Source organism: Protopterus annectens, chromosome 3.part1, assembly GCF_019279795.1.
Source record: "Protopterus annectens isolate FY-2018-M chromosome 3.part1, PAN1.0, whole genome shotgun sequence".
Lineage (NCBI taxonomy): Eukaryota > Metazoa > Chordata > Ceratodontiformes > Protopteridae > Protopterus > Protopterus annectens.
In genome coordinates this window covers 843,253,267-843,277,166 of record NC_056732.1, presented here as the reverse complement: position 1 = coordinate 843,277,166, position 23,900 = coordinate 843,253,267, and the positions used below count along the sequence as shown (strand labels likewise).

Sequence of the window (23,900 nt, the reverse complement as noted above, 5' to 3'; positions counted from 1 at the left end):
CCAGAAGTCTAAACCTCAAGATGCACGCACTCGAAACTCTCCTTAGCATGGAGAACATCGATATCTGTGCAGTAACAGAAACCTGGTTCAGGGCTCCCGAGAGCACCCCAGCACTACCAGGTTATACCTCATACCATGCTTTTCGCCCCAAAACTTGGGCCGAACCACAAAAGCTGAGGGAGTATCGATATTCATCAAAGATACCCACACCTCCAGGTTGGTGGCAAAGCACGAAGCATCAGAGACTATCCATGTGCAACTAACAGTGGGTAAAACTGCCTTCCAGTTTATAGCCTGCTACAGACCACCCTCCCAAACCCAGGAACCCCACTCAGCCTTCCTGAGAACACTGGAAAATATGAAGGTCTCTCCAAACACCATTATATTGGGCGACTTCAACTACCCAAACATAGACTGGGAGCATTACTCTAGCTCCAACACCCTAGCCCAAAGGTTCCTAGAATTTATAAACTCAAATGCTATGGAACAACTTGTTACCACTCCCACAAGAGGGGAAAACATACTGGACCTGATCATCACCAACATGGGGACTCTATGCTCCAGACCAGAAGTGTATCCCTCACTGGTAAGATCAGACCATAAACTAATCTCACTGGATATTCACATCCCGACCCCACCCCCTGCCCAGAAAACCACAGTGAAAAACTTCTCTAAAGCAAATTTTACACTCCTCAAAACTGAGGTGGAATCCTTCAAAGCCCCTGGGCCTGTGGAAAATACGGCCCAGACCGCAGAATCCTTTATAAACGCATTCTATGAACACCTTCAGGAATGCATGGATCATGCGATCCCAAATAAAACCAAGACCCAATCCTCCAAAGGCAGACGTCCTGTCTGGTGGACCCCAGCCATAAACAAACTATACAGTAGAAGGAGGAAGCTACTAAATGATAAAGCAAAATCCCAAAAAGGGAAGGCATCACTGATCAGTATTAGCAAAAAACTACGGGCACACATAAAATTGTCTAAGGCCAGCTTCGAGAGAAAAATTGCACAGGACACTAAGGATAATCACAAGGCTTTCTTTAGTTATGTTAGGAACCTGGGTGGTAATTCCCAGATATGCTCAGAATTAGTCCAAAATGACAAAAATACACCGAACCCACAGACATTGCCAACATCCTAGCTGACAGGTTCAGCAAACTCCCCTCCCACCACAAGGGCAAATATCTATCCCAGCAGAGTGCTGCCCCTGACATCTCAGTTGCTCAGGTAAGAGCCGCCTCTCCAAAGCAAAAACACAGCATCAATGGGACCAGATGGTGTCCCGGCTCGTCCTACATGAACTCAAAGAAGAGCTAAACCCAAACATAAAACTACTGTTCAATCTCAGCCTTACTACAGGATATGTGCCCAAAGAGTGGCGTACAGCAACAGTGGTCCCTCTCCATAAAGGTGGTGCCTCAACGGATCCTGGAAACTATCGCCCCATAAGCCTGACTAGCTTGGTCTGCAAAGCTATGGAAAGGATCATCATGGACCTCATAAATAAAGATATTGGGGACCTACAAACACTGGATCCTACCCAGTTCGGCTTTGTTAAGGGCAGATCCTGCCTCTTAAACCTGGTTGATTTCTTTGAAACAGTCACCAAGGCCATTGACCAGGGGAAGGTGGTCCACACAGCCTACCTGGACCTCGCAAAAGCCTTAGATACAATACCTCACTCGGGCATTATAGATAAGCTCACCAGCTTAAATATAAACCCCTATGTCACTAGATGGATTGCAAACTGGCTCAAGGACAGAACCCACATGGTTAGAATTGCTGGAGCCATGTCAGACTCCAAACCAGTTACAAGTGGTGTCCCACAAGGCTCAGTCCTGGGACCTCTCTTGTTCGGTATATATTTCTCGGAGGTACAGGCCAACACGGAAGGACTGTGGCTGACCAAGTTCGCAGATGACTGCAAACTGGGCGCCATAATCATCTCTCCAGCCGACACAAGCATCCTCCAAAAGGGCCTCATAGAAACAGACAACTGGTGCCAGAGCCATGGCCTTAAGCTAAATGCCAAAAAGTGTATAGTCATCCCCTTTGGCAAAAACAAAGTGCCCACAAATTACCACATAGGTGGAAATCCATTAAGTACAGAAGAAGTAATTAGGGACCTGGGGACCCAAGTTGATAGCAATCTCTCATTTGACAACCACGTGGCCAAAGTGGTTAGAAAAACATTTTATATAGCCCACCTAATCATGAAGGGATTCACATCTAGATCAGGGAGGTCATCTTGCCTCTTTACTCATCCCTCATCAGGCCCATAATTGAGTACAATGCCCTTTTGGGATGTACCTTACCAGACACCTGCAGCAACTGGAAAGACCCCAAAAGTACCTCACCAAGAGGATCAAAGGGCTCAAACAGATGCCATATGCTGCCCGGTTAAAGAAACTCTAGCTCTACTCAGTGGCATACCGCCTGTTCAGAGGCGATCTGTGCCTGACGTATAAAGCCATGTCCAACCCGGAATTAATGGACATGCTGCACCTCAGAAAATCCAAATCCCATCGAGCTACGCTCGAGAGACTTGAACCTCAGCACTGAAATAAATAGGACATGCTGGAGGGACAGATTCATAACCCAGAGGCTCCCTTCACTCTGGAATAAAATCCCAGTCCAGGTTAGGCAGAGTCCCTCATTGACTCTCTTCAAGAGGAATCTTGATGAGTGGATGGGAGATCGTAGGTTTACCCCGGGTATCACTTCTGTGTCACTGTTAGATAGAGGCACAGTATACTAACTTCGAAAAAGGGCATAGCAAAATAAATTTAAAATGGGTGGCGAAAGCCAAACGCATTCTGGCTAGGCTTATAAATGCCCTAGGGCAGATAGCCTAGTATGAACCTATGAACCTATGAACCTATAAGGGTGGTAGTAGGCATAAGGGATGAGTTGAAGGAAAACACATTAGAACACAAGCTATTGGAAAGAGGGAGTAAAAGGCAATTATACAACGACCCGCCATTAATATTCAAAAACGTGCACGCTGATTGGTCAGCATGCACGTTGTAAATCAGAGTTATACTAATGGGAAAAGGTCCAGTCACCCGGACTTTTTCCATTACTATAACTCTTTTTTTTACAGCCAAGGAGAATGCAAAATCTCCATTGCTTCACACTGTATCGCTATGTTAAACTCGTTTAACATAGCGAGACAGCTTTAAAAAAAGCAACGGAGATTCTCCGTGGATTTTTTTTAAAGCTGTCTCGCTATGTTAAACGAATTTAACATAGCGAGACAGTTTGTAAAAAGCAGTGGAGATCTTGCTTTCTCCGTTGCTTTTTTTTCAAAACTGTCTTGCTTTGTTAAATGGGTTTAACATAGCGAGACAGCTTTAAAAAAAGCAACGGAGATTCTCCGCTGCTTTTTTTAAAGCTGTCTCGCTATGTTAAACCCATTTAACATAGCAAAACAGTTTATAAAAAGCAATGGAGATCTTGCTTTCTCCGTTGCTTTTGCCCACAGCTCTGATGTACTGCGGAGGCATACGCATGTGCAGTACATCAGAACTGCCGCAGAATACCAGACAGCTGTGGAAGGGCAGCAAGGAGGCATTATACAATGCCATTATTTAAGAAAAGTAATTATTTTTTTTCTTAAATAATGTCATTGTATAATAGCAATAACCCACTTCTGGGTGTGGGTAATGCTGGATTTACCCACGGTTGGCTTTGTTTGGCCACTCGGGCTTCGCCCTCGTGACCAAACCACACCAACCGTGGGTAAATCCAGCATTACCCGCACCCAGGCATGGGTTATTGCTATAATAACCACTGGCAATCTTCCTAATATTGACCTTGCTGGAAGCAGAAGTCAAAAAGTTGGTGCAGCAGCACTTTTTGCTTACCACCTAACTGAAATGCAAGAGACTACAAACTAATTTAAGACAAGTTTAAGGAATAGACTGGAAGTAAGGGTGACTGATTTAAAAGACTTAATGTGCCATAGGAAGAATATGGAGTATTACATTATCCAAAGTGGGAAGACCGATCCCTGTATTTGACTCAGGAGAGTTTGAACAAAAATGACTGCTAGAACCAGGAAAGGGAGATCTGTATTTTGTACTTCATAGTGTCAGAAGTGATAGTGGAAGTCCATCAGCAGTACAGCCTTCTTGCAGTTCCCTTCAAGGTTGACTGTTGCTAGTAGCTCTCACTTAAGATGTTCTGGCTGACAGTGGCTCTTGGCTAAGCTTTGTTTTGGCTGCATTCACTTGAGGCAATCATCACCTTGGGGAAGTCCTCCTTGATCTGTGCTCAGGAGTATCACATTATTCAGATTGGGAAGACTGACCCCTGTATTCCATTCACAGCCAAACCCTCTTCCCTTTTGGAATGGTTTCAGGATCATAGGATCTTACCTTCTTGGTAGTGTTGCAGAAGGCAGCTGGGACAAGGCCCACTTTTTGTTGTACTTTCTTGAGTTTATATAACAACTTTTTTGTTCAGCGTCTTCTTGGATCACCTGTGTAGAGGGAGTTAAAGATTCAGAAGAAAAAATAACTTGTTTCATGCTTCCACATAGGCTAATAGACTCATAGATTAGTACTAGGTTAACTGCCGTGGGACATTTTAAAACCTAGCAAAATTACCCCATGTGAGAATCAAACTCTGCACTTTGTAATTGTAAGGTAAATACCTTAACCATTATGCCAACCTCACACAATGGCTTTCATTTTCTAAATTCTTTCTGTTTTTGAATAAAGTACTGTAGTGGCTGCGTAATGTTACACTTTCCTGAGTGTATCTGACCATAATAGTTAAGTAACAGGTTGCAATAACTTTGATAAAGGTATTCACCCTTGGCAACTAAAACCCCAATTTTTTTCTGCTATTACCTGGTAGTTAGGAAATCTATTTGCTTTTTAAAATATTCAAGTACGAGTATCCTCAGTATTCAGTGCATATTATGGTAGCAGTCTGTTGATGTTTATAATCTGTCTTTTAGGTTGGCATTTGTAATGAAGAAACATCTGAATACGCATTTGCTTGGAAAACATGGAGTAGGGACACCAAAGGAAAGGTAAACAATTTTAAGTTTTCAGAATAATCTAAAATTGTGATATGGAGAGATTATAATGCATTGATCTTAAACCAAGAAAACCATAAAGCTGTTTTCTCCATTATACTGTGATTTTTTTCTTCTGCCTACAATAAGTAACTGAATGCATTAATTAATCATTCAATTAAATGTTTAATGTATGTATGTGCTTTGATGAATTTAATTATGTTAAAATTATGCAAACTTTTGACATGATTGCTACATCTAGAAGTATGTTTTCAAGTGAGCATGACTGACAATATACCCCTATATCTGGCAGTATGACTGGGAGGGCATGCACAACCCCTGTAGTACTCCTTTAATTTGTGCTCTTAATACATTTTGGATATTAAACCCAAACTGCCTTGCAGGCAAACTCCGTTGTTCTACGTTGAAAATCCCAAAGCCTTCCAAGTGTTTTGAAGTTACCAGATCAGTGACTGAGAACCGCATTGGAGCTGTATTTGCTCTTTCAGAAAGGAGCATGGCATGAAGCACTGCCATGTGTTTGTGTTTCAGTCTGGCCTGCCACAGGAGGCAAAAGAGTGAATCTCATGAAAGATGGTGGTGGAGGGACTCGGCAAAATAGCTAGCACCAGAGTGTTAAAACCGTACTTTTTATTAGCGGGTTCAGGCACCTAGGCAGTGAGAGATTTCCTTGTAGTATATTTAGTTGGGGACAAATGGCTGAAGTTTCATTCACCTGCAGAGAACTATGGCTGTTGTGAATTCTCTGTAAGCAAAGAGAAGCACACACTGCCATGCCCACAGCTTTAATAACTAAGTGCATGGAGGCAGAAGAAGTAATGAGTGTTGTGTGCAGTGTACAGTAAGTGTTTGTGTAACTACAACATGTAGAAGTGTGCTACTGCATGAAGGAAATCTTGCATGCTACTGTAGTCACATTTATGATCCAGTATGCATTTTATGTAATGTTCCATAGACACTTGGACAGGGGTAATGGTCCACATACAGCAGTTATAAAGGCACTGCCCATTGTGTACTGCATTGTTACTGCTACTGACATGCACACATGCCCACTGGCCAGCCTACTGCTGATGCCTGCCATACTGCCAGCTGTCTCATGTTGCCTTGTGGGCCATGGACATTATTTTTCCCCTGTGCATTTGGTTATTAAAGTTGTGGGCATGACATTGCATTCTTCTCTCTGCCCACAGGGAATTTGCAAACAGTCATATTTCTCTGCAGCTGCATGTCACTTCAGCAATGTGTCCCCAACCAAATGTACCACAGGGAAATGTCTCACTGCCTAGGTACCTGAACCCTTATTAGCAAATAAATTGTAGCTCCAACTATTCCATTTAATTCATAGACCTAGTTATATATATGCTTGTGGCTCTTGTTAATATGGTTTGTTCACTGAGGAAGGCAATAGTTGGAGCGACAATTTATTTGCTAATAAAAAGTGTGCTTTTGACACTTTGGTGCTGGCTATTTTGCTGAATCTAGTTGGTGTTTTGGCCTTTTGCACCTGCCGTACTTGCGAGCGCTTGTTGGGATTTCCTGGTGGTGGAGGGACACCAGTCAGAAACAACTATGCAGTTATGTCTGCACAGTATTAAGTCTTTGTCAGGTTGGAAGGTAATGGAATTAGACAATTGACTTTAGTCAAAACTCACTGCACTGCTCACCCAAGAAGTGACCTCCCATTCCTCATAAGTCACAAGGTGCCCTTTCACTAGGGAGCAGTCTTGATTCACACCACTCAGAACCTTAAGATGCAGTGAGCACGAGAGGAAACACCCTTGAGAGCAGCAGCTTTGATATATGCTTTGAGAAGTGACTGTATTTACTTCCCCATACTTGAGTAGCCATAGCTTGATCACAGTATGTTATGTGTGTGTGTGTGTGTGTGTGTGTGTGTGTGTGTATGTTTAGATAGATATATGCAGATATTTGCTTTTTTGCCCATGAACCTGCCAGACTTCAAGCCTATCCAACTGGACTTCAGCTCATTTGTGCCCCCCAATTGGGTATTGCCAGCATGGAGGTGAATACCTTCCAGAAGAACCACTATCCAGGCAGTAATGGTAGTAATTTATGACCTTGCCAGCTTTGCATCAATAAGGAGGTGTATTGTATATGTCATAACCTTCCCCTGGATGGTAGACATTTCACCTGCATCACTGTGGGGGGCCACTGCAACTTCCCCTGTATGGGTGAATGCTCCTATGTACTCACATTGAAAGCTACCTCCTGCTTGGCTTGATGGATGATTGCCCACCCCAGGGCCTGTCTTTCCATCTCTACTTCTGCTTCACAGGATTATGGCATTGAATGGCCCTAGTCCTACTCCTCTTTTCCCAGAACTGGCATGCTTCAACAGACACTTGAGGTGATAATTAAATGAGGGCTGTCTAGATCATAGAAAACGTTTTAAATCTGTTTATCAGTGGAGTTATCTGAGGTTGTGTTATGAGATCTTGTGAAGGTAAAGTGGTTGCATTCAGATTCGTGGATGCTACTTCCCTAGCCTGCCACTGAGTTTAACAAAACTCACCAGTTGGGGTCAGTGAGACTCCCCCTAGTCCTTCTGCTGTGTTTAGACCAACAGGGATGGCTTAGGCACTTAATATGCAATTTAATTTTGACATTTGATAGGTCTTTTCCTCATGCTTCTGGAGGGTACCGTTAAGGGATGTAAGCTAATGGCAGCACCTGGACCTGTGCAGGCCGTTATGATGCAGAACAACCCCCAGACTCTGCTTTCCATAGCAGCACTGCCTTTTTGCCTAGTACCTATCACTTACTAGTGACATATTTGTCAACTTGCAAGCTACTTGAATGTAGACCAACCCTTTCTGGAGTTATAGACAGACAAGAAGATGGAAATCTCTGTGTCCTTTAAAGGGTACTGTAGGTTCTTAGTTGTATCCTAGGATAACAGCCACTAGGGTCCTTATAAGCCTATCCATGCAACCCAAATGTGACCCTCAAATTTGATTTATATAGGGGGTGATTTACTGACTGCTTCTGTCCATCAGAGACCTAGGTGCAAGACCAGGGATGAATTTCCGATTACCCATCCATAGGTCCAAGTTGCTCATAAATAGGGATATGGAGGAACTCTGCTTCTCACTGATGGGGAAGCCTGTTCCAGAGAATGGGAATTCTCTGAGAAACATCTCTCTCTCTCCAACATGTCTTATTTATGTTGCAAGCAAAATTTAAGTCTTTTAATCTAGTAATTCTGATGCTGTTTGTTTTTCAGATGTGCAAAGTTCCCGGATCCCTGACCAGTGAATCAACTTTTAGAGGTGTTTTATTGATTATGTTATTACCCTTGGTGGCACACTTCCTAAAAGGTACTATAATGCATTTCTGGGATTTGTGTTTCAAGCTGTAGCTTTTTCTCCAAGCATTTGTCTGTGTTAGACCTTCCTGAAGGGTGTTCTCATCTTGGGGGGATTCAAAGTCTACTCCCAGTTTGCAATCGATTGTGAACTTGGTTAGCCAGTGGCCTTTGTCATTAGCTTTGACATCTGAGAAGTAGAAGCCAAAGAAGAGTGGGCCTCTCACAGAGCCCTGGGGGACTCCATTCGTGACAAGTCTCTATGTAGAGGTAGCCTCATTGATTCTAACCTCCTGAGTCCTATCAGTGAACCAGCTAGCTATCCACTGTGTAATAGAGGGGTTTATACCTCATTCCATAACTTTGTTGAGAGTGCCTGAGTGGTGATATTTTATCAAATACTTTAGCCAGATCTGGCTAGGCAGTATGCACCATTTTCTCCTCATTCGTTACCTTGATGACCTTTTCAAAGACGTCCACCAGATTCATTAAGAATGTCCTTTCTTTGACAAAGCCAAACTGGGGTGGATTCAATGTCTGGAGGTCTCCTGTGTCCTTGCTGATACTTTCTGGGATAGTTCTTTCCATGACCTTGCAAATAAGTCTAGTCAGACTAGGGTGCCTTCCAAGATAGCTGCACACTGAGTAATAGCTTAATTTCAGTTTTCCCAGTGTGAAAACAGAAATTCAGAACAGAGAGACAGTGAATTTGTATTCTGGGGTAAATTACAGTAACTAGCTAGTCGTTTTACAGTTTGGATGCCAGCAAAAAAAAAAAGAAATTCAGACAACCTGAAAGAAAATCAGTCACAAAAGGTGAGGAGAAAATACTGGCTGGGAGGAATCCTGCAGCTTTTCACAAAAAAAAAGCAGTTCAAGCTCCAGCTTTGGTGCAAGACATGACTTCCAGTAATCTAGAGGAAAAAATAAGCCAAGTGTGCACAGAGCTGATTACAATAAACAAACACTGAAGGAGTATATCAGCTCAAATAACGAAAGGCTGGAAAAATGGAAGAAGCTTTAAATCGATATTCAGATGAGCTGATAAAACTGCAAAAATCAGAGGGCGACATGAAGAATAGGCTGGCTAAGTATGACACTACTCAAGAAGAGATGTTTCAAAAAATGGTAGAATTAGAGGACAGCACATAAGGAAATCCTGAGATTTTCTGCTGTACCAGAGAAACTGGAAGGAACAAGCTGTATTAATGTTATGAAGGCATAAATAAGCAACTAGACTAGTATTCCACAGCAGGAGTTGCTAATTGAAAGGGCGCATAGTCTGTGTGATCCAAACTTGGCCATGAGAAAGCAACCTAGACCATTAATAGTAAAGATGCAATCCTACCAGCAGAAAGAGTTGATTCTGACTAAACTGTGTCAGAAGGACAAAGTACGAAGTGTAAGACAGGAGAGTACTTGTGGAAAATCATTATTCACTATACACCAGGCAGAAGAGTAGTAAATTTATTCCACCAGTAAGGGAATGTTTTGAAGCAGGTATGAGATTCAAGCTGTTGTATTCAGCTATTTTTAGGATATTTTTTTCCTGGAAGGTCAAAATCATTCTTTGATGCAGAACATGCTAAAGAGGAAGTACCAAGGTTTGTCCAACAAAAAGTTAGTTATCAATTAGAAGGGGATTCTGCTTCTTACTCTTGATAATAAAGCCCATACAGAGACTATGCCAATGAAACCTTTTCCAATGTTCCAAAGGAAAATGCTTGAGAGAGAGAAAAAAGCACAGGAGAGTTGACTAGAAGAACTAGGAGTATGTTGTAAATGAACCATTGACTGGATCTGGGAGATGGAGATCAACAGGAAGAAAACCAGCAACTCATAAATTGATGAATAAATGTGGGATTAAAAAGCATTCATTACATTTGTGAAGCATGATGGAACAAGTAAATCTGTAATTATTGGACTTTTTTGACTTTGTTAAACTTGTAGTGGACTCCAAAGCCATATGCCCTACATCATGTCATTAATGTTTGGAAGAAGATTTAAGAGAGGAGGGAAAGAGTTAACTGTTTGTTACATGGCATGAACTGCATGCTATAAAGTAAAGCTTTCTCAGTTGATTTTGTGTGTAATAGGGATACTAAAGTAAACAGCTGCATCTGTTTTCCTTCTTTCTGTCTACTTGTTGACTTTTAAAATATGTAGGCGCTGCAGTTTAAAAGGAGAACTCCTGGACAAAAAAGCATGATATTAACAAAAATTGATGAGCTTTGTTTTATTTTTGCATAGGGGGAATGACTAGATTAAGGTCCTTGTCTTGATTTAGTGACAAGTTTTACGGGGAAGCAAATAAATAAAAGAACACTGAATTTAATGAATACTAAATAGTGTTTCCCTCTAGCACAGAAATGTTTACATTGCAGTATGTGTAGTGGAACACAACTGTGTATTTGGTTCTCCTGTTTCTGTGAGATAATCAGGTAAGGGGCAACAAAAACAGAATGCTTCTTTATTTCAGTGGCCAGAAGATAATGTTTTCTGAAAGTAATCGAGTCGTTTTCTTCATTTGGGAGAGGAAAAAAGATGAGACAAAAAACAGGCAGCACTTGGTCGAAGTAGAAGCACAGGCTGTATCATGTGTCCTAGCATTGATTACAGTCATTAGAGGTTAATTCAAGCCTGTGAATGTGGCTGACAGTATTGGACATTTGTCCCAGTTAGGAGGGTTAAACTTCATTATTTGAAGATGTACATAGTTTTGTGTGTTAGTATTAAGTTAATAGGCTTTGGGGATGTTCTGGAGGTGTATTTATTTTTTTTTGTTTGAGGGTATTCTTTAAAACAAGAAGTTTTGTAAGATGTGGCATAGGTTCAAATGGATATGTCAAGAAACAACTGCATAAAAGATCATCCTGCCAAACAGTTATTGCATGCAACACAAAAGACGAGACTATACATTTAAAAAAATTGTTATATATAACAAGTGGAATAATAACTTCTTATCATAATGATACTTTCCATACTGTCTTTATATATGAATGGTCTCACAGACATGTACAACAAAGAAAGAGAGGAGACACATTTGGAAAGAACTGAGCATGTGAATTTGATAAAGAAGCAATTTCAGGATGGTTATTGAGAGGAATATCTGGGACAAAGAAAAATGGGAGTACTTGTAGAGATAAAACAACTGGAAGTGGGATCTTTAGAAAATGATATGAGCAAATTACATAGAAAAGGGTGAATTGTTGGAACAATACATGCAGAGTAATGTTTTGGAGGAGGAATGTGGTTTAGAGGAAGACAGGAATTGAATTAGTTTTGTAATATTTGTTTGAGAATAACTTGATAGATTATAAGTGATGTATAGTGTTTGCAACTGAAAATATGTCAGTATGGTTTGTTTTCATTTATATAAATGTATGATTGCCTATGCAATAAGTGCTAATTTAATAAAGATGTTTCTTGTTTAAAAAAAAGACTAGTCAGACAAATGGATCTGTAATTTCCAGGATCTATTGAAGGTCCTCCCTTATGAAGGGCAATGACTATCACTGGCCTTCATTCACATGGCACAAAGCCTGTTTTTAGTTACATAATCAGTCCAGGGGTCCTGATCAGTTGTATTTTAGACTGTTCAAGAGGCATCCTAGGATGTTATCAGGGCCCAATGAGACTGTGTTCTCTTCTTTACTGTTTGCAGCTAGTACATGCTCTCTAGTTAGAGTTGAAGGGGTTATGTTTTAGGGTATTTTTCGGGGATGGTTGAGGGTGGAGAGGGGTAAAGCTAGAACTGCATTTTTTGCTAACAAGTTCTCTATATTGCCAGGGTTGGTGAGTGTGGCACTGTTAACTACTAGTTCAGCACATTGCTGTGTGTTGCTCTTGATGTTTGTGACATAGCTGTAGAAGACCAACTGGTTATCTTTCAACAGGGAGGCTATCTTAACCTGAAAACTGGTTTTGTTTGACCTAATTAGCCCTCTTAGTTTCCTGTTTGGTTTGATGGAAAGTTTTCATCTTTATGGGAATTGCCCTTCCTGATTTTTGCCATATTTTTTTTTTCATTTTTTTGTATATCCTCTTTAACTTAGGATACCACCAGGGCTAATACTGGGCTTACTTCTGGGTGGCACAGCAGCCTTTATGCAGCCATTCACATGGCTGTACAGAGTTTCTGAGAGCAATTCAGCATAGACTTCTGTGTTCTCGGGTTTTGGAATAGCATTGAATTTTGACAAACCATCACTTAATAAAAGGTAATTTGACTTGGAATAGTTTGCTACTGGTTTTAATGGTATTATGAAATTGAATTTGACTTCAAAGGAGACAGCTTTATGGTTGGACCTTACTAGGGTGAATGAGACATTGTTGGGGGTTGGTGTAGCTTTCTCCTGTTTTTGTGAGCACAAGGTCCAGTATATTGTAGCCTCTAGTCAGCATGTTCACTTTTTGGTCAAGGGTGTTTGTATTTACGAAGTTCGGGAATCTCTGTGCCTGTAAATTTGAGGCAGAGTAGGATTCCCAGTCTGTAGAGGAATAATTAAAATCTTCCAAGAGTAGGATGTTAGGTGGGATGGACAGTGTCTCCAGTAGGTCCAGATAGGTATTGTGATCTTTTTTGGGCCATGGGGGGTGGCATACTGTTGGCTAGGATATATAGTACAGGATTTTTTCTTTGGTTATCTACACATGGAGGAACTCCAGCAATTCATCCTGTTTGACTATCCTAAAAGTATGCTTGTTATTGCTTTATACTGAAAGACCTCCATCTTTAGCCCTTGTCTGTGCAGCTACTGGTGTAAATGTGTAGAAGGCACTGAAACCTTGCACTGCCAGGGTACCCTCTGCTGCTTTAAACCATGTCTTAGTAACTGCACAGATGTCTTCATTCTCAAGTGTGATGAGGGCTTGGAAGGAGTGTAGTTTTTTATTCAAGCTCCTGACACTGAACAGTAAAAGTTTGAAGTTCAGTTGAGTTGATTTTGCTATGTCAGTAGTATTGTCAATTTGGCATTGCCTAAAAAAAGGCACTATGGGAGGGGATAAGGCTTTAATCAGTATTTGAAAGCCTACTGGGGAAAGGTGCAGACCATCCTTGCCAATCCGTGGTCTGTTAACCATGTCTTCCCAAGATGACAAATACTGGATCTGCTTAGAGTGACACCAAAAAGACAGCCAGTTGTGGAAATCAATAGTTTTTTTTTTTTGCTCATATTGTGGCATCTTCCTCGGTGATGGTAATATGCTGTGTAATGCTAGGGTTATACCAGCCTGAGACACACAGAGTCTGAAAGCTCCATAATATCTCTCTTTATATAGTCCAAGGAGGTATATATTAGGTAATTTACACCTGCCTGGACTTTGATGGAATTTTACTGGTACCTGTTTTGTGATGACTGTATGTTCAGAAGTCCTTGTGTCTGAGATGGACAAGGGTAGTGGAAGCTTCCTTTCTTTAAGGAGATGTTCAGGATTGTGAAATTAACTGTTAGTACACTTCTGTCTCCTCTCCAGAAATGTCTCAGTCCCCATATGACTGAGAAAGATGTAGAACCATGGGATGTTGCATGTGTTTTGGATGATGTCATTTTTGCAGTGTGGAAACATCCTTATTCAGCATTCAGCTCCCTTATACTCTAAAGAATGCTGATGTCCTGTACATCACCCCAAATGTAGTGCATTATCTAGTTTACTAAACATGCCAGCACAAATGCAAATGCCTCTTTGACATCTTCACTCCAACATAAGTCCCAACACCCACAACAGCTTTCTCACTTTACTGCTGTATGAATGATTGAGGCTTTAAACAGTTTTGAAAGAGTTTTATTTCTGCAACCTTTGAGTTAGTCACCCATTTATTTGTCCCATCTGTCCAGATTCCAGTGGAACAGAGCCTGAAAAATCTGGCAAGCTTTTTTGAATCTAAGGTTAAGAATACTTTGAAAATTACCCTTACGACAGATTCTACAGTGTACCTTCACAGAGCTCACTGTACTTTTGACTGCACTGATGCTATAGCTAAGGAATCATGGTCATGAGTATGCCCGTCCAGGAATAAGTGACTTAGCCTCTGCACTGTTAAATATGAAGTTATGTAGACCATTGTTTATTCCCCTTCCAGGCCGACATCCTCTTTGTCAGGCCTTCTAGAATCTTTTATCTGTCATAGTAAGTTTATGGAACATGGCTGTTTTCTTTCACTAAGCAGCAAATTTCTCCAGGAGGAAGAATGTCTTCATAGAATGAGTCTTCCTATATGGCAGCCTTTACTTGTTGTGCAGTCTAAATTTCCTTGAAAGGTGAATCTGCCAACTCAGCAGTTGCAGGCATGATTGTCTTGGCTGTTTCTCTGAATGTATCTCGTACTGGGGAACCTCCATCACAGACTACTGTATTTTTGAGTTGGATATTGATGACCACATCTTAGAATTATTAGCCCCTCACCCATAAAGAGCTGTGCTTATGGACAAGGTGGTCTTTGCATAGTTCTTTGAGCAAACTGAGACCCTATTCCATAAGGGGCAGTAGAACATCTACCCCTTTTAGTGAGTAGAAAAGGGTTTTTTGTCCATGTTGCCCTTGTTCTTAAGTGGATAGGAGACATTTTTCCTATCTTGGACTTTAGCAACTTTATTTACTGCATCTAATGTGTCAGACTTTTGATGTTAACTCTTAAGAAGACAGTGCTTTTGTTTCCTCTGGGTACCTGAAAGGTGCCACTGGATATGATGGATGCCCCCTGGCATATTACTATATTTGGTCTGAGTAGGATATTCTTTGGTTTATCCTGCTTGGGCATCACATTCAGTAGAAGGTTTAGTTTGCCCTCTGCTCCCCACTTGTTTACCAGGGTGCTAGACATGATGGCAGGAGCCTTGGAGGGGAAGGAACTTCATGTATTCATCTGTCAGGATGATTGGTTCTTTGTGACCTAATTGACAGCTACCCTATAAAAGTCCCTGGCTTTGGATCTCTTGTGCTTGCATGTTATGGGAGTCTCCCAAAACCATTGAAAGTTGCTTCTGATCACAGCAGAATCACAGCAAGAGGATTGCTTTTATTAGAGAAGAATTTAATTCTCTTCAGTGTTGTTCATTCTTACTCATGGAGAGGGCCCTGAAGTTGTCAATTAGACAGCCAAGGTGAGGAACTAACTCACATTTTTTTAAACACCTTTACTGAATTATCACTTCTGACATAGGCACATTTGCATTTATATAAATGTAACCAAAGTGTATTAAGTAAAAATGATCAAACTCAAAGTTTATTAACAAATTAAAATTAACAGACATTATTCTTCACATATATTGTTGTATATCATATAACCTAAGCAACATTACATAAATTATTCATTTCCTGTCTCCCCTTTTTAAACAAGACACATCTTTATTAAACCATCACTTATGACATAAGCAATCATACATTTATATAAATGAAAACAAACCACACCGACACAATCCTAGTTGCAAGCATTTTACATCACAAACCATACTGACACCCTCCCAGTTGCAAACATTATACATCACTTATAATCTGCCCAGTCATTTTCAGTCAAACATTACATAGCGCATTTAAGTCTTGCCTTCTTTTAAACCTCATTCCTCCCCTGTACATATTATAACCACAATTCCCAGTTTTTCCTATGTAGTTTGCTCCTACCTTTTTCTAAAAATCTCAGTTCCAGTTGTTTTATCTCTGTTAGTATATTCACTACTTCTAATATAGTTGGTTTAGATTTTGAGTTCCATTTTTCTAGGAATTGCTTTTTTGGCAGCCGACATAATTAGAGATAGCTATGCCTTACTATGTCTAGGGAATTCCGATTCTGTATCATAACTCAGAAAAATCATCTCCCTTATCACACCAGTCTGCCCACCCAGTATCTCTGACAGTGCATCCCGCAGGGAATCCTTAAAATCTGCCAACTCACTGCACTCCCAGAAAATAATGTTCCCAATTACCTCTTTCTTGCCATCACACCTCCAACATTTGCTATCCACCTGAGGAAAAAATGTCTGGAGTCTACTTGGAGTATAAAGATATCTTTGTAAACATTTCCAAGCAAAAATCCTAAATCTTCTATATTTTGTTACATATGTGGGAGTCATACATATATCCTCCCATTGTCTCTTTGTGAATTGCTTACCCAATCTCGCTTCCCAATCCTTTCCTGCTTCCTGTGATTGATTCTTATAGTTATCGTGCAATGTTTTATATGCTCTACTAATTATTCCCTTTTTAACAGCAGCTTCTGTTCTAGATTCTACTAAAAACTCTACCAGTGCTGGTCTTTCATTCGGGGGACCCCCCCCCCCCATTTCTTTCTCTTTGCCTATACCCTGATATCAATCCTTGATAGGGAAGGTAGTCTTTAACCTGCAGTCCAAATAAATTCTTGACATCTTCCCATTCTATCATCTTTTCCTTTCTAGTTATTTGCTCCCCAATACCATGGTTCATTTGTCAGTTTTCTCCAATAAATTCCAGCCCCCTCTTGCCTGTTTTCTATATCACTAATTGCAGTCATCCCTATTGGTAGAATCTCTTTTCCTATGTTGGCTTAGTTCTTAGGATAATTTTCACTTCTTAACATATATAATTGTAGTGCACCTGCAGGTGTAACTGAATAGTGTACGGGTTCCTTCCTACCTGACTCTGGTGACACCCCTATTTATACCCAACACACCAAGGTTGCAATTAATAACAGATTTTATTCTAGATGGAAACTCTAGTCTTAACAGGCCACAGCACAGTAGCAAACAAATTATTTCGGCAACACAAAGTTTAGCAATAAGGCAATATGAGATATACATACAGTGAAATCACACTCCCACTCGAACGCAATAAGAGAGGTCTTGTCTTTCAAATATGAGCAAAGATACAATGTCATTGAGAAGTAAAGATTCTATAATGCAGCAATACTAACAGCAGCTATAACCTTGATCAGTTCTAATCAGACCAAACTGTGAAAACGCTCTGTTATTCCCTGTTCACTGGCCAGTGACTACTTACAGTCTTAATGCCGGCATGATGGGGCCCAAAGTTGGAGCTCATATGAAAACCTGGGTATTTGTAATCCACAAAGCATTTAAAGGGGACATCCACACTGAAGGGTGAGTAACATGAGATCCAGAGAACGACAGCCAGTACTATTTTGAGATAAAGCTTAACAGTTTCAGTTCAGAAAAGGAAAAAGGGAAAAAGCATAGGCATACAGTCCCAGTCGAAGCTATAGCACAATCCTATGAAAGTATAAAATGGCGGCAGAAACTTCTCACCACTCCATAGATAATATTCTGGATGTCAGGCGCTGCAGTTCCACTGATGAGAAGTGTAGAGATCACCCAACACCTGTCCGGTAATCAAATATGGCTTCTTTATAATAGGCTCAACAGTATTACTGTCCTTGCTGATCAGATACAGGTGTGGGACTACTGGTACCAGACTTCTCTCCTGATTCCACAGATCACCATCGACCAAGCTTTCAGAGGAGGACAGACATGATCTGCAACTTCACTTCCCTGTCCTAGGCACTAGAAAAATCCAGTTTTAATGCGAGGCCCCTTATTCCTTCACCCTGTGTTTGTCTCCCCCCTTTCACTTTCATTTCTCTCTTTTATATCAAGTGAAAAGGAGCTCCACCTTGTGATGTATCTGAAAACTGCAGTCTGATAACCGTACAGTGAAATACAGTGGGAGCTACACTCTCCCCCACTTTGAAAACTTGGGTAGATTAGCAGCAACATATATACAAACACTAATGCACCATCAACTGAACAGTATTTCTGCATTCAAAAGGTACATCCCACCAAGGGTGCTCAACATTATGCTTAACTTGAGATGGGGTGTCACCAATTGAGCATAAGGCATAGGGATCATGGGTGTAGACTCTCCAATGAGCAGTGGTCACAGGCTCCTGTGTACTGTGTGCCAAACTGTCATATGTAAGCCTCTGTGGGGGCCAAATCAGTCTCTGAGGCTTTGGTTTGAAAGAGACAACTGGGGAATTCTGCTCTGAGAGTTGGTCACTCACATCACACTCAATGTCCAGTTACTCAGTAGGCATATTGTCTACTTCTAAGATTTCTTCTTGTATAATTTCACTTTCTTTCTCCATAACTGTACAACTGTCCTCAGCACCATTATCCGAAGTTTGCTTAGCAGGACCTCCATCAGCATCAGGTTCTGCAAGAGGCACAGAAACATCACTCAGTCTATTGTGGGGGCTGGAGTTTTCAAAGCGACAAGGGACGAATTCTGGTGCATTTACATTGAGATTGCAGTCCATGGGGTCTCGAACATAATCATGAAAAAGTCCACTGAAACCCCACTCATCATCACTGTCCTCCTCTCCTTCAGCAGGAGGAATCATAGGCTCTTGAACATTTGGGAGAATATTTCTTCTCCGCCTTAGTCTTCTGAATCGCCTTGAGTTAAGTTTTGCTGAGTTATTCTAGGTTCCCGAATCATGAGTCTCACTGATTCTGCCAAAGGCATTAAGTTGTTGTGATGCCAGGTTTTGATGGGTCCTTCTTTCCCCTCAGGGCAGACATGGTAGGGATGTTAGGTAGCTGAGAACAAATTATGTAGATCTCAGATCCCCATTGGTCAGCTAGTTTATGCTTTCCTTGCAGGCCCAGGTTTCTCAAAAGAACTCTATCCCCTGGTTGCAAGTCATGTATCTTCACTTTCTTGTTATAGTAAGCCTTGTTTTGCTGATGTCGTCATCCTGTTGATTGTTCAGCTAGCTCATAAGCCTGTCTGAGGTTCTTCTTGAGGCTCTCCACATAACTGCCATGAGATCACTCTGGCGTATCATCAGCTGTGACTCCAAAGGTTAAATCAACAGGAAGACGAGCTTCTCTTCCAAACATTAGGAAGTAAGGCGAGCATCCTGTAGCATCATTTTTAGTACTGTTGTGTGCATGCACTACTGTGGCTACATGTCTACTCCATTGACTCTTCTTCTCAGCAGATAGTGTTCCCAACATGTCTAGTAAGGTTCTGTTGAAACGCTCAGGCTGGGTATCCCCTTGAGGATGATAGGGAGTGGAGTGACTTTTCTGAATTCCCAACATTGAGTAGTTCATGTACAAGCTTTCTGTCAAAGTCACACCCTTGATCAGAGTGTATCCTTTTTGGCAGGCCGTAGTGTATAAAAAAAGTCTCATCTAGTAGTTTTGCCACTGTAGTAGCTTTCTGATCGTGAGTTGGAAATGCTTGAGCGTATTTGGTATAGTGGTCTGTCACCACCAGCACATTACTGATCCCGCCTTTGTCCGGTTCAATGCAAAGGAAGTCTATACAGACCAGTTCCATGGGTCCACTACTCTCCATTTGACCCAATGAGGCAGCTCTGGTGGGTAAAGTCTTTCTCTGAATGCAGCAAAGATATGTACAACAATAATCTTCAATATCTTGTTTCATGCATGGCCAGTAGAATCTGTCTTGTACAAGTCCCAGAGTTCTGTCATAACCAAGATGACCATGTTCATCGTGCAATGACCGAATTACTACTACTCGATACTTCTGAGGAAGCAACAATTGCCATTCTTCACTGCCAACTGCATTGGGATATCTCCTATACACTAGTCCATTTCGTATCTGGAGTCTGTCCCATTCTTTAGCCAAAAGTCTTGCCAGTGGATGAATATCTGTGTGAAGCATATCAACTTTTTTCTTCTCTAAAGCAGCTACCACCAGCGTTCCTAAGGGGTCTTCTCTTTGATCTTTCCTGAGGTCATTGTTACACAAAGCTGGTAGTGATGAAGCCTGTAAAGTGACCAGATTACAGTAAGCTTGGGTATGCTTCTGCAGACAGACCCAACTTCTGGACCCAACATTCAGTTTGTTGGTAGCAGGTTGCATAGCAGGTTGCAATCTGTCACATAACTCTCACTCCTGGTGCTGGAATTTCCATCCAGTTATCATCGGAGTGTAAATCTCCATGAGGTCTTCTGGACAGACCATCAACATCTCCATTTTCGTGTCCTGTGCGATATTTTAAACTGAAGTTGTAGTTGGATAAAGCTGCCATCTATCTGTGGCCAGTAGCATCTAGCTTTGCAGTGGTCTGGATGTATGTCAGAGGATTGTTGTCAGTCTGAACTTCGAATTCAGCCCGATAGAGGTAGTCATGCAGTTTGTGTACTACATCCCACTTTAAAGCAAGGAATTCCAACTTGTGTGCAGGATAGTTCCTTTCTGTTGGAGATAAACTTCGACTGATAAAAGCCACAAGTCTCAGTTTCTTGTCATGCTCCTGGTAAAGGACTCCTCCTAAACCATCTCTGCTAGCATCCACATGTAATGTGTATGTTTTTGTTGAGTCAGCATATGCCAGTACTGGGGCATGTGTGAGGCAATACTTAAGCTGTTCAAATGCCCCTTTGCACGTTTGCACTCAGGAGTCCAACAACTCTCGATGAATTCTTTAGAGCCTCTCTGTCCCTTAGGCTTCTTCAGAAGGATGTCTTCATCTGTTTCATCTGCTTCCTCATCATTTCAGAGCAATTGGTTGAGTGGTCTTGCTATCTTTGAAAATCCTTTCACAAACCTTCTATAGTAACTGCAGAACCCAAGGAAAGGTCGCAGCTCTGTGATGGTTCTGGGTCTGGGCCAAGATGTCACAGCTTCAACTTTGCTGGGATTTGTGGATATTATTATTTATTATTTATTTATTTATTTAAATTTGTTGACCGGGAGTGTCCGACTGGACGTAGGTCCATTTTCAGCGGTGGCCCAGGGAGAAAAGCTCCACAGTTAAAATAAACAGACAGTATATACATTGGATTACATAGTGAATAACAATTTACATAGCAATTACTTACAACATATTTACAGATGAAGAACATAGTACATCAGTAGACAACTAGAATCTTTATCTGTGAAGTGCATACCAGACATTAACAAATGTTACAAGAAGAAATTTGTGCTGTATAATAAGTACTGGCTTATGAGCATCTGAGCTTTCTATAATCAAGGTAGTTAGTGGAGTGGAAAGAAAGGTAGTGGTTGGATGGGGTGGATGATATTAGAGTGGGAGTTGCAAGGGCATAGTAAAGTTTTGAAGTGGATGCATGATGGTATGGAGGTAATTGTGGGTGGGAGTGAGTTCCATAATATTCCATTTGCAGACACTACATGTTCCACATAGGTCACTGAAAGCTGGAAAAATTTGCCTTTGTCCAGTGACAACTTCAGTCCTTCCTTCTCAGTTCTGTCCAATACTTTCGGCAGTCTTTCTTCGTGCTCCTATAGGGTCTTCCCAAAGATAATGATGTCATCAAGGTAGACTAAGACTTTCAGGAGATGCATGTTTCCAACTGTTCTTTCCATGATTCTCTGGAAAGTTGCTGGTGCATTCGATAAACCTTGAGGTAGGCGATCAAACTTGAAAAATTCCAAAGGAGTGATGAAGGCAGTCTTCTCTTTATCTTCTGGGTGCATAGGGATTTGATAGTATCCACTCCTTAAGTCTAGCACACTGAACCACTTACTGCCCACCAGGCAATTTAGAGCATCTTCAGTCTGGGGTGTTGTGTACTGGTCTGGAATGGTTTGCTGATTCAGAGTACGATAGTCAACACACACGCAAACTGACCCATTCTTCTTCCTGACAATGACGATGGAAGAGGCATATAGACTTCTTGACTCTCAAATTATCCCTGCGGCTTTAAGTTCTTCCAGATGTTTTCTCATGTCCTCCAGATCTCCTGGAGCTGTCCTTCTGGAATGTTTCCTGAAAGGCCAGTCTTCTTTTAATCTTATTCGGTGTTTTGCACTTTTCACACAACCCACATCCAGCTCACTTGTCGAAAAACAATTTTTCTTCTTCATCAACAGCTCTTTAGCTCTGGTTACCCACTTAGGGGACAAAAGACCACCTCCTAGAGCAATATCTTCCAGCTTCAACTCGTTACCACTGCTCTCATTTGTTATCAAAACAGAAGCAGGTAAGGGAGTGGCAGCATAAATGCACTTGTGAATGCAGGACAATGGGGGGACTTCTATATTCTTCAGCCGCACAGGCAAAGTATCATAAGGATGCTTCAGCTTGTTGGAAGGCCAGACTTCTGGGACTAATTCCAGCCCCGGTGACAAGTCTATTTCTGGATCCATTTCTATCATGAGATGAGAGGAAGCTGTTTGTCCATACATCCTTACTTTGGCCCTCAAGCAGGTGACGTGACCAGGATGGAATTATATGTTCTTTCCCAGAAAGGGTCCATACATGACAATTTCATCTTTCTTATTATCCTTCTCCTTCTGAAGGGCACAAAAGGCTGGTCTCATGAGAGGATGTAGTGTTGGGTGTTCCTGGGTCAACTGAGGCGTCAGCATTCTTCTGACAAGGTCAGTATTTGTCCCCACTAAAATAGATGCTGAATCCTTTCCTTTTGGCCTGGGGCACACCACAGCGAGAGTTTCAAAAACTTCTGGTGACCCAACAACTGAGGTGGAAAATTCTAAATTGAGTGAGACATAACCATCATAAGGGAACTTCGTGTCACTTAGCCCCCAGATCTCCAAGTCTTCTAACTTCCAAAGTGGCAAATGCTTTAAGTATTTCTTTTAGAAGTTTCTGAAGTTTCGGATCCCAGGAACTACCGTCCCATCAGTCTGACAAGCCTGATCTGCAAGGGCATGGAACACATTATCATGGAACTTATAAACAAAGACATTGGCAACCTTCAAACACTGGACCCCACCCAGTTTGGGCTTGTGAAGGGCCGATCTTGTCTCCTGAATCTGATTGACTTCTTCGAATCGGTCTCCAGAGCTGTGGACGAGGGTAAGGCGGTCCACACAGCCTATCTGGACCTCGCCAAGGCCTTCGACACCATCCCCCACTCTGCAATCATAGATAAATTTACTAAGCTGGGCATAAATCCCTACATCACTCGATGGGTTGCCAACTGGCTTACTGACAGAACCCAGACTGTAAAAGTAGCCGACTCCAAATCCAGCTCCAGACAAGTGACAAGTGGAGTACCTCAGGGTTCAGTCCTGGGACCACTCCTGTTTGGCATCTACTTCTCTGAAGTACAGGCCAACACTAAGGGACTCTGGCTAACAAAGTTTGCAGATGACTGCAAACTGGGAGCCATTATTGAATCCCCAAATGATGTGGATATTCTACAAAAGGGCCTTACAGAAACAGATGCCTGGTGCCAGAGCCATGGGCTCAAGCTTAATGCCAAGAAGTGTATAATTATCCCCTTTGGAAAAAAACATGTACCCATGAACTACCACATAGGTGGCAGGGCACTAAACATCGAAAGTGTGATGAGAGATTTAGGGACACAAGTGGACAGTGGTCTCACTTTTGATAACCACATCGCCACAACAGTCAGGAAATCCTTCTATGTGGCACACCTCATCACTAAGGGCTTTTCATGCAGAAAAAAGGAGGTCATTGTCCCACTGTACTCATCCCTCATTAGACCCATTATAGAGTATAATGCCCCATTTGGTATGTACCTCACAAGACATCTGTAACAGCTGGAAAGGCCACAGAAATACCTCACTAAAAGAATCACAGGCCTAAAGCAGATG

The 23,900-nt window shown here is 41.6% G+C and overlaps 1 protein-coding gene across 1 annotated transcript in view; it reads left to right on the top strand.

Annotated features, from left to right (window-relative positions):
* Positions 1 to 23,900, top strand: part of ZNF407 (zinc finger protein 407) — a 3,063,484-nt gene that overhangs the window by 1,505,398 nt on the left and 1,534,186 nt on the right. The window contains exon 4 of the mRNA XM_044067115.1: positions 4,973 to 5,047. Coding sequence (XP_043923050.1) covers positions 4,973 to 5,047 — 75 coding nt within the window. The remainder of the gene's footprint in view (positions 1 to 4,972; positions 5,048 to 23,900) is intronic.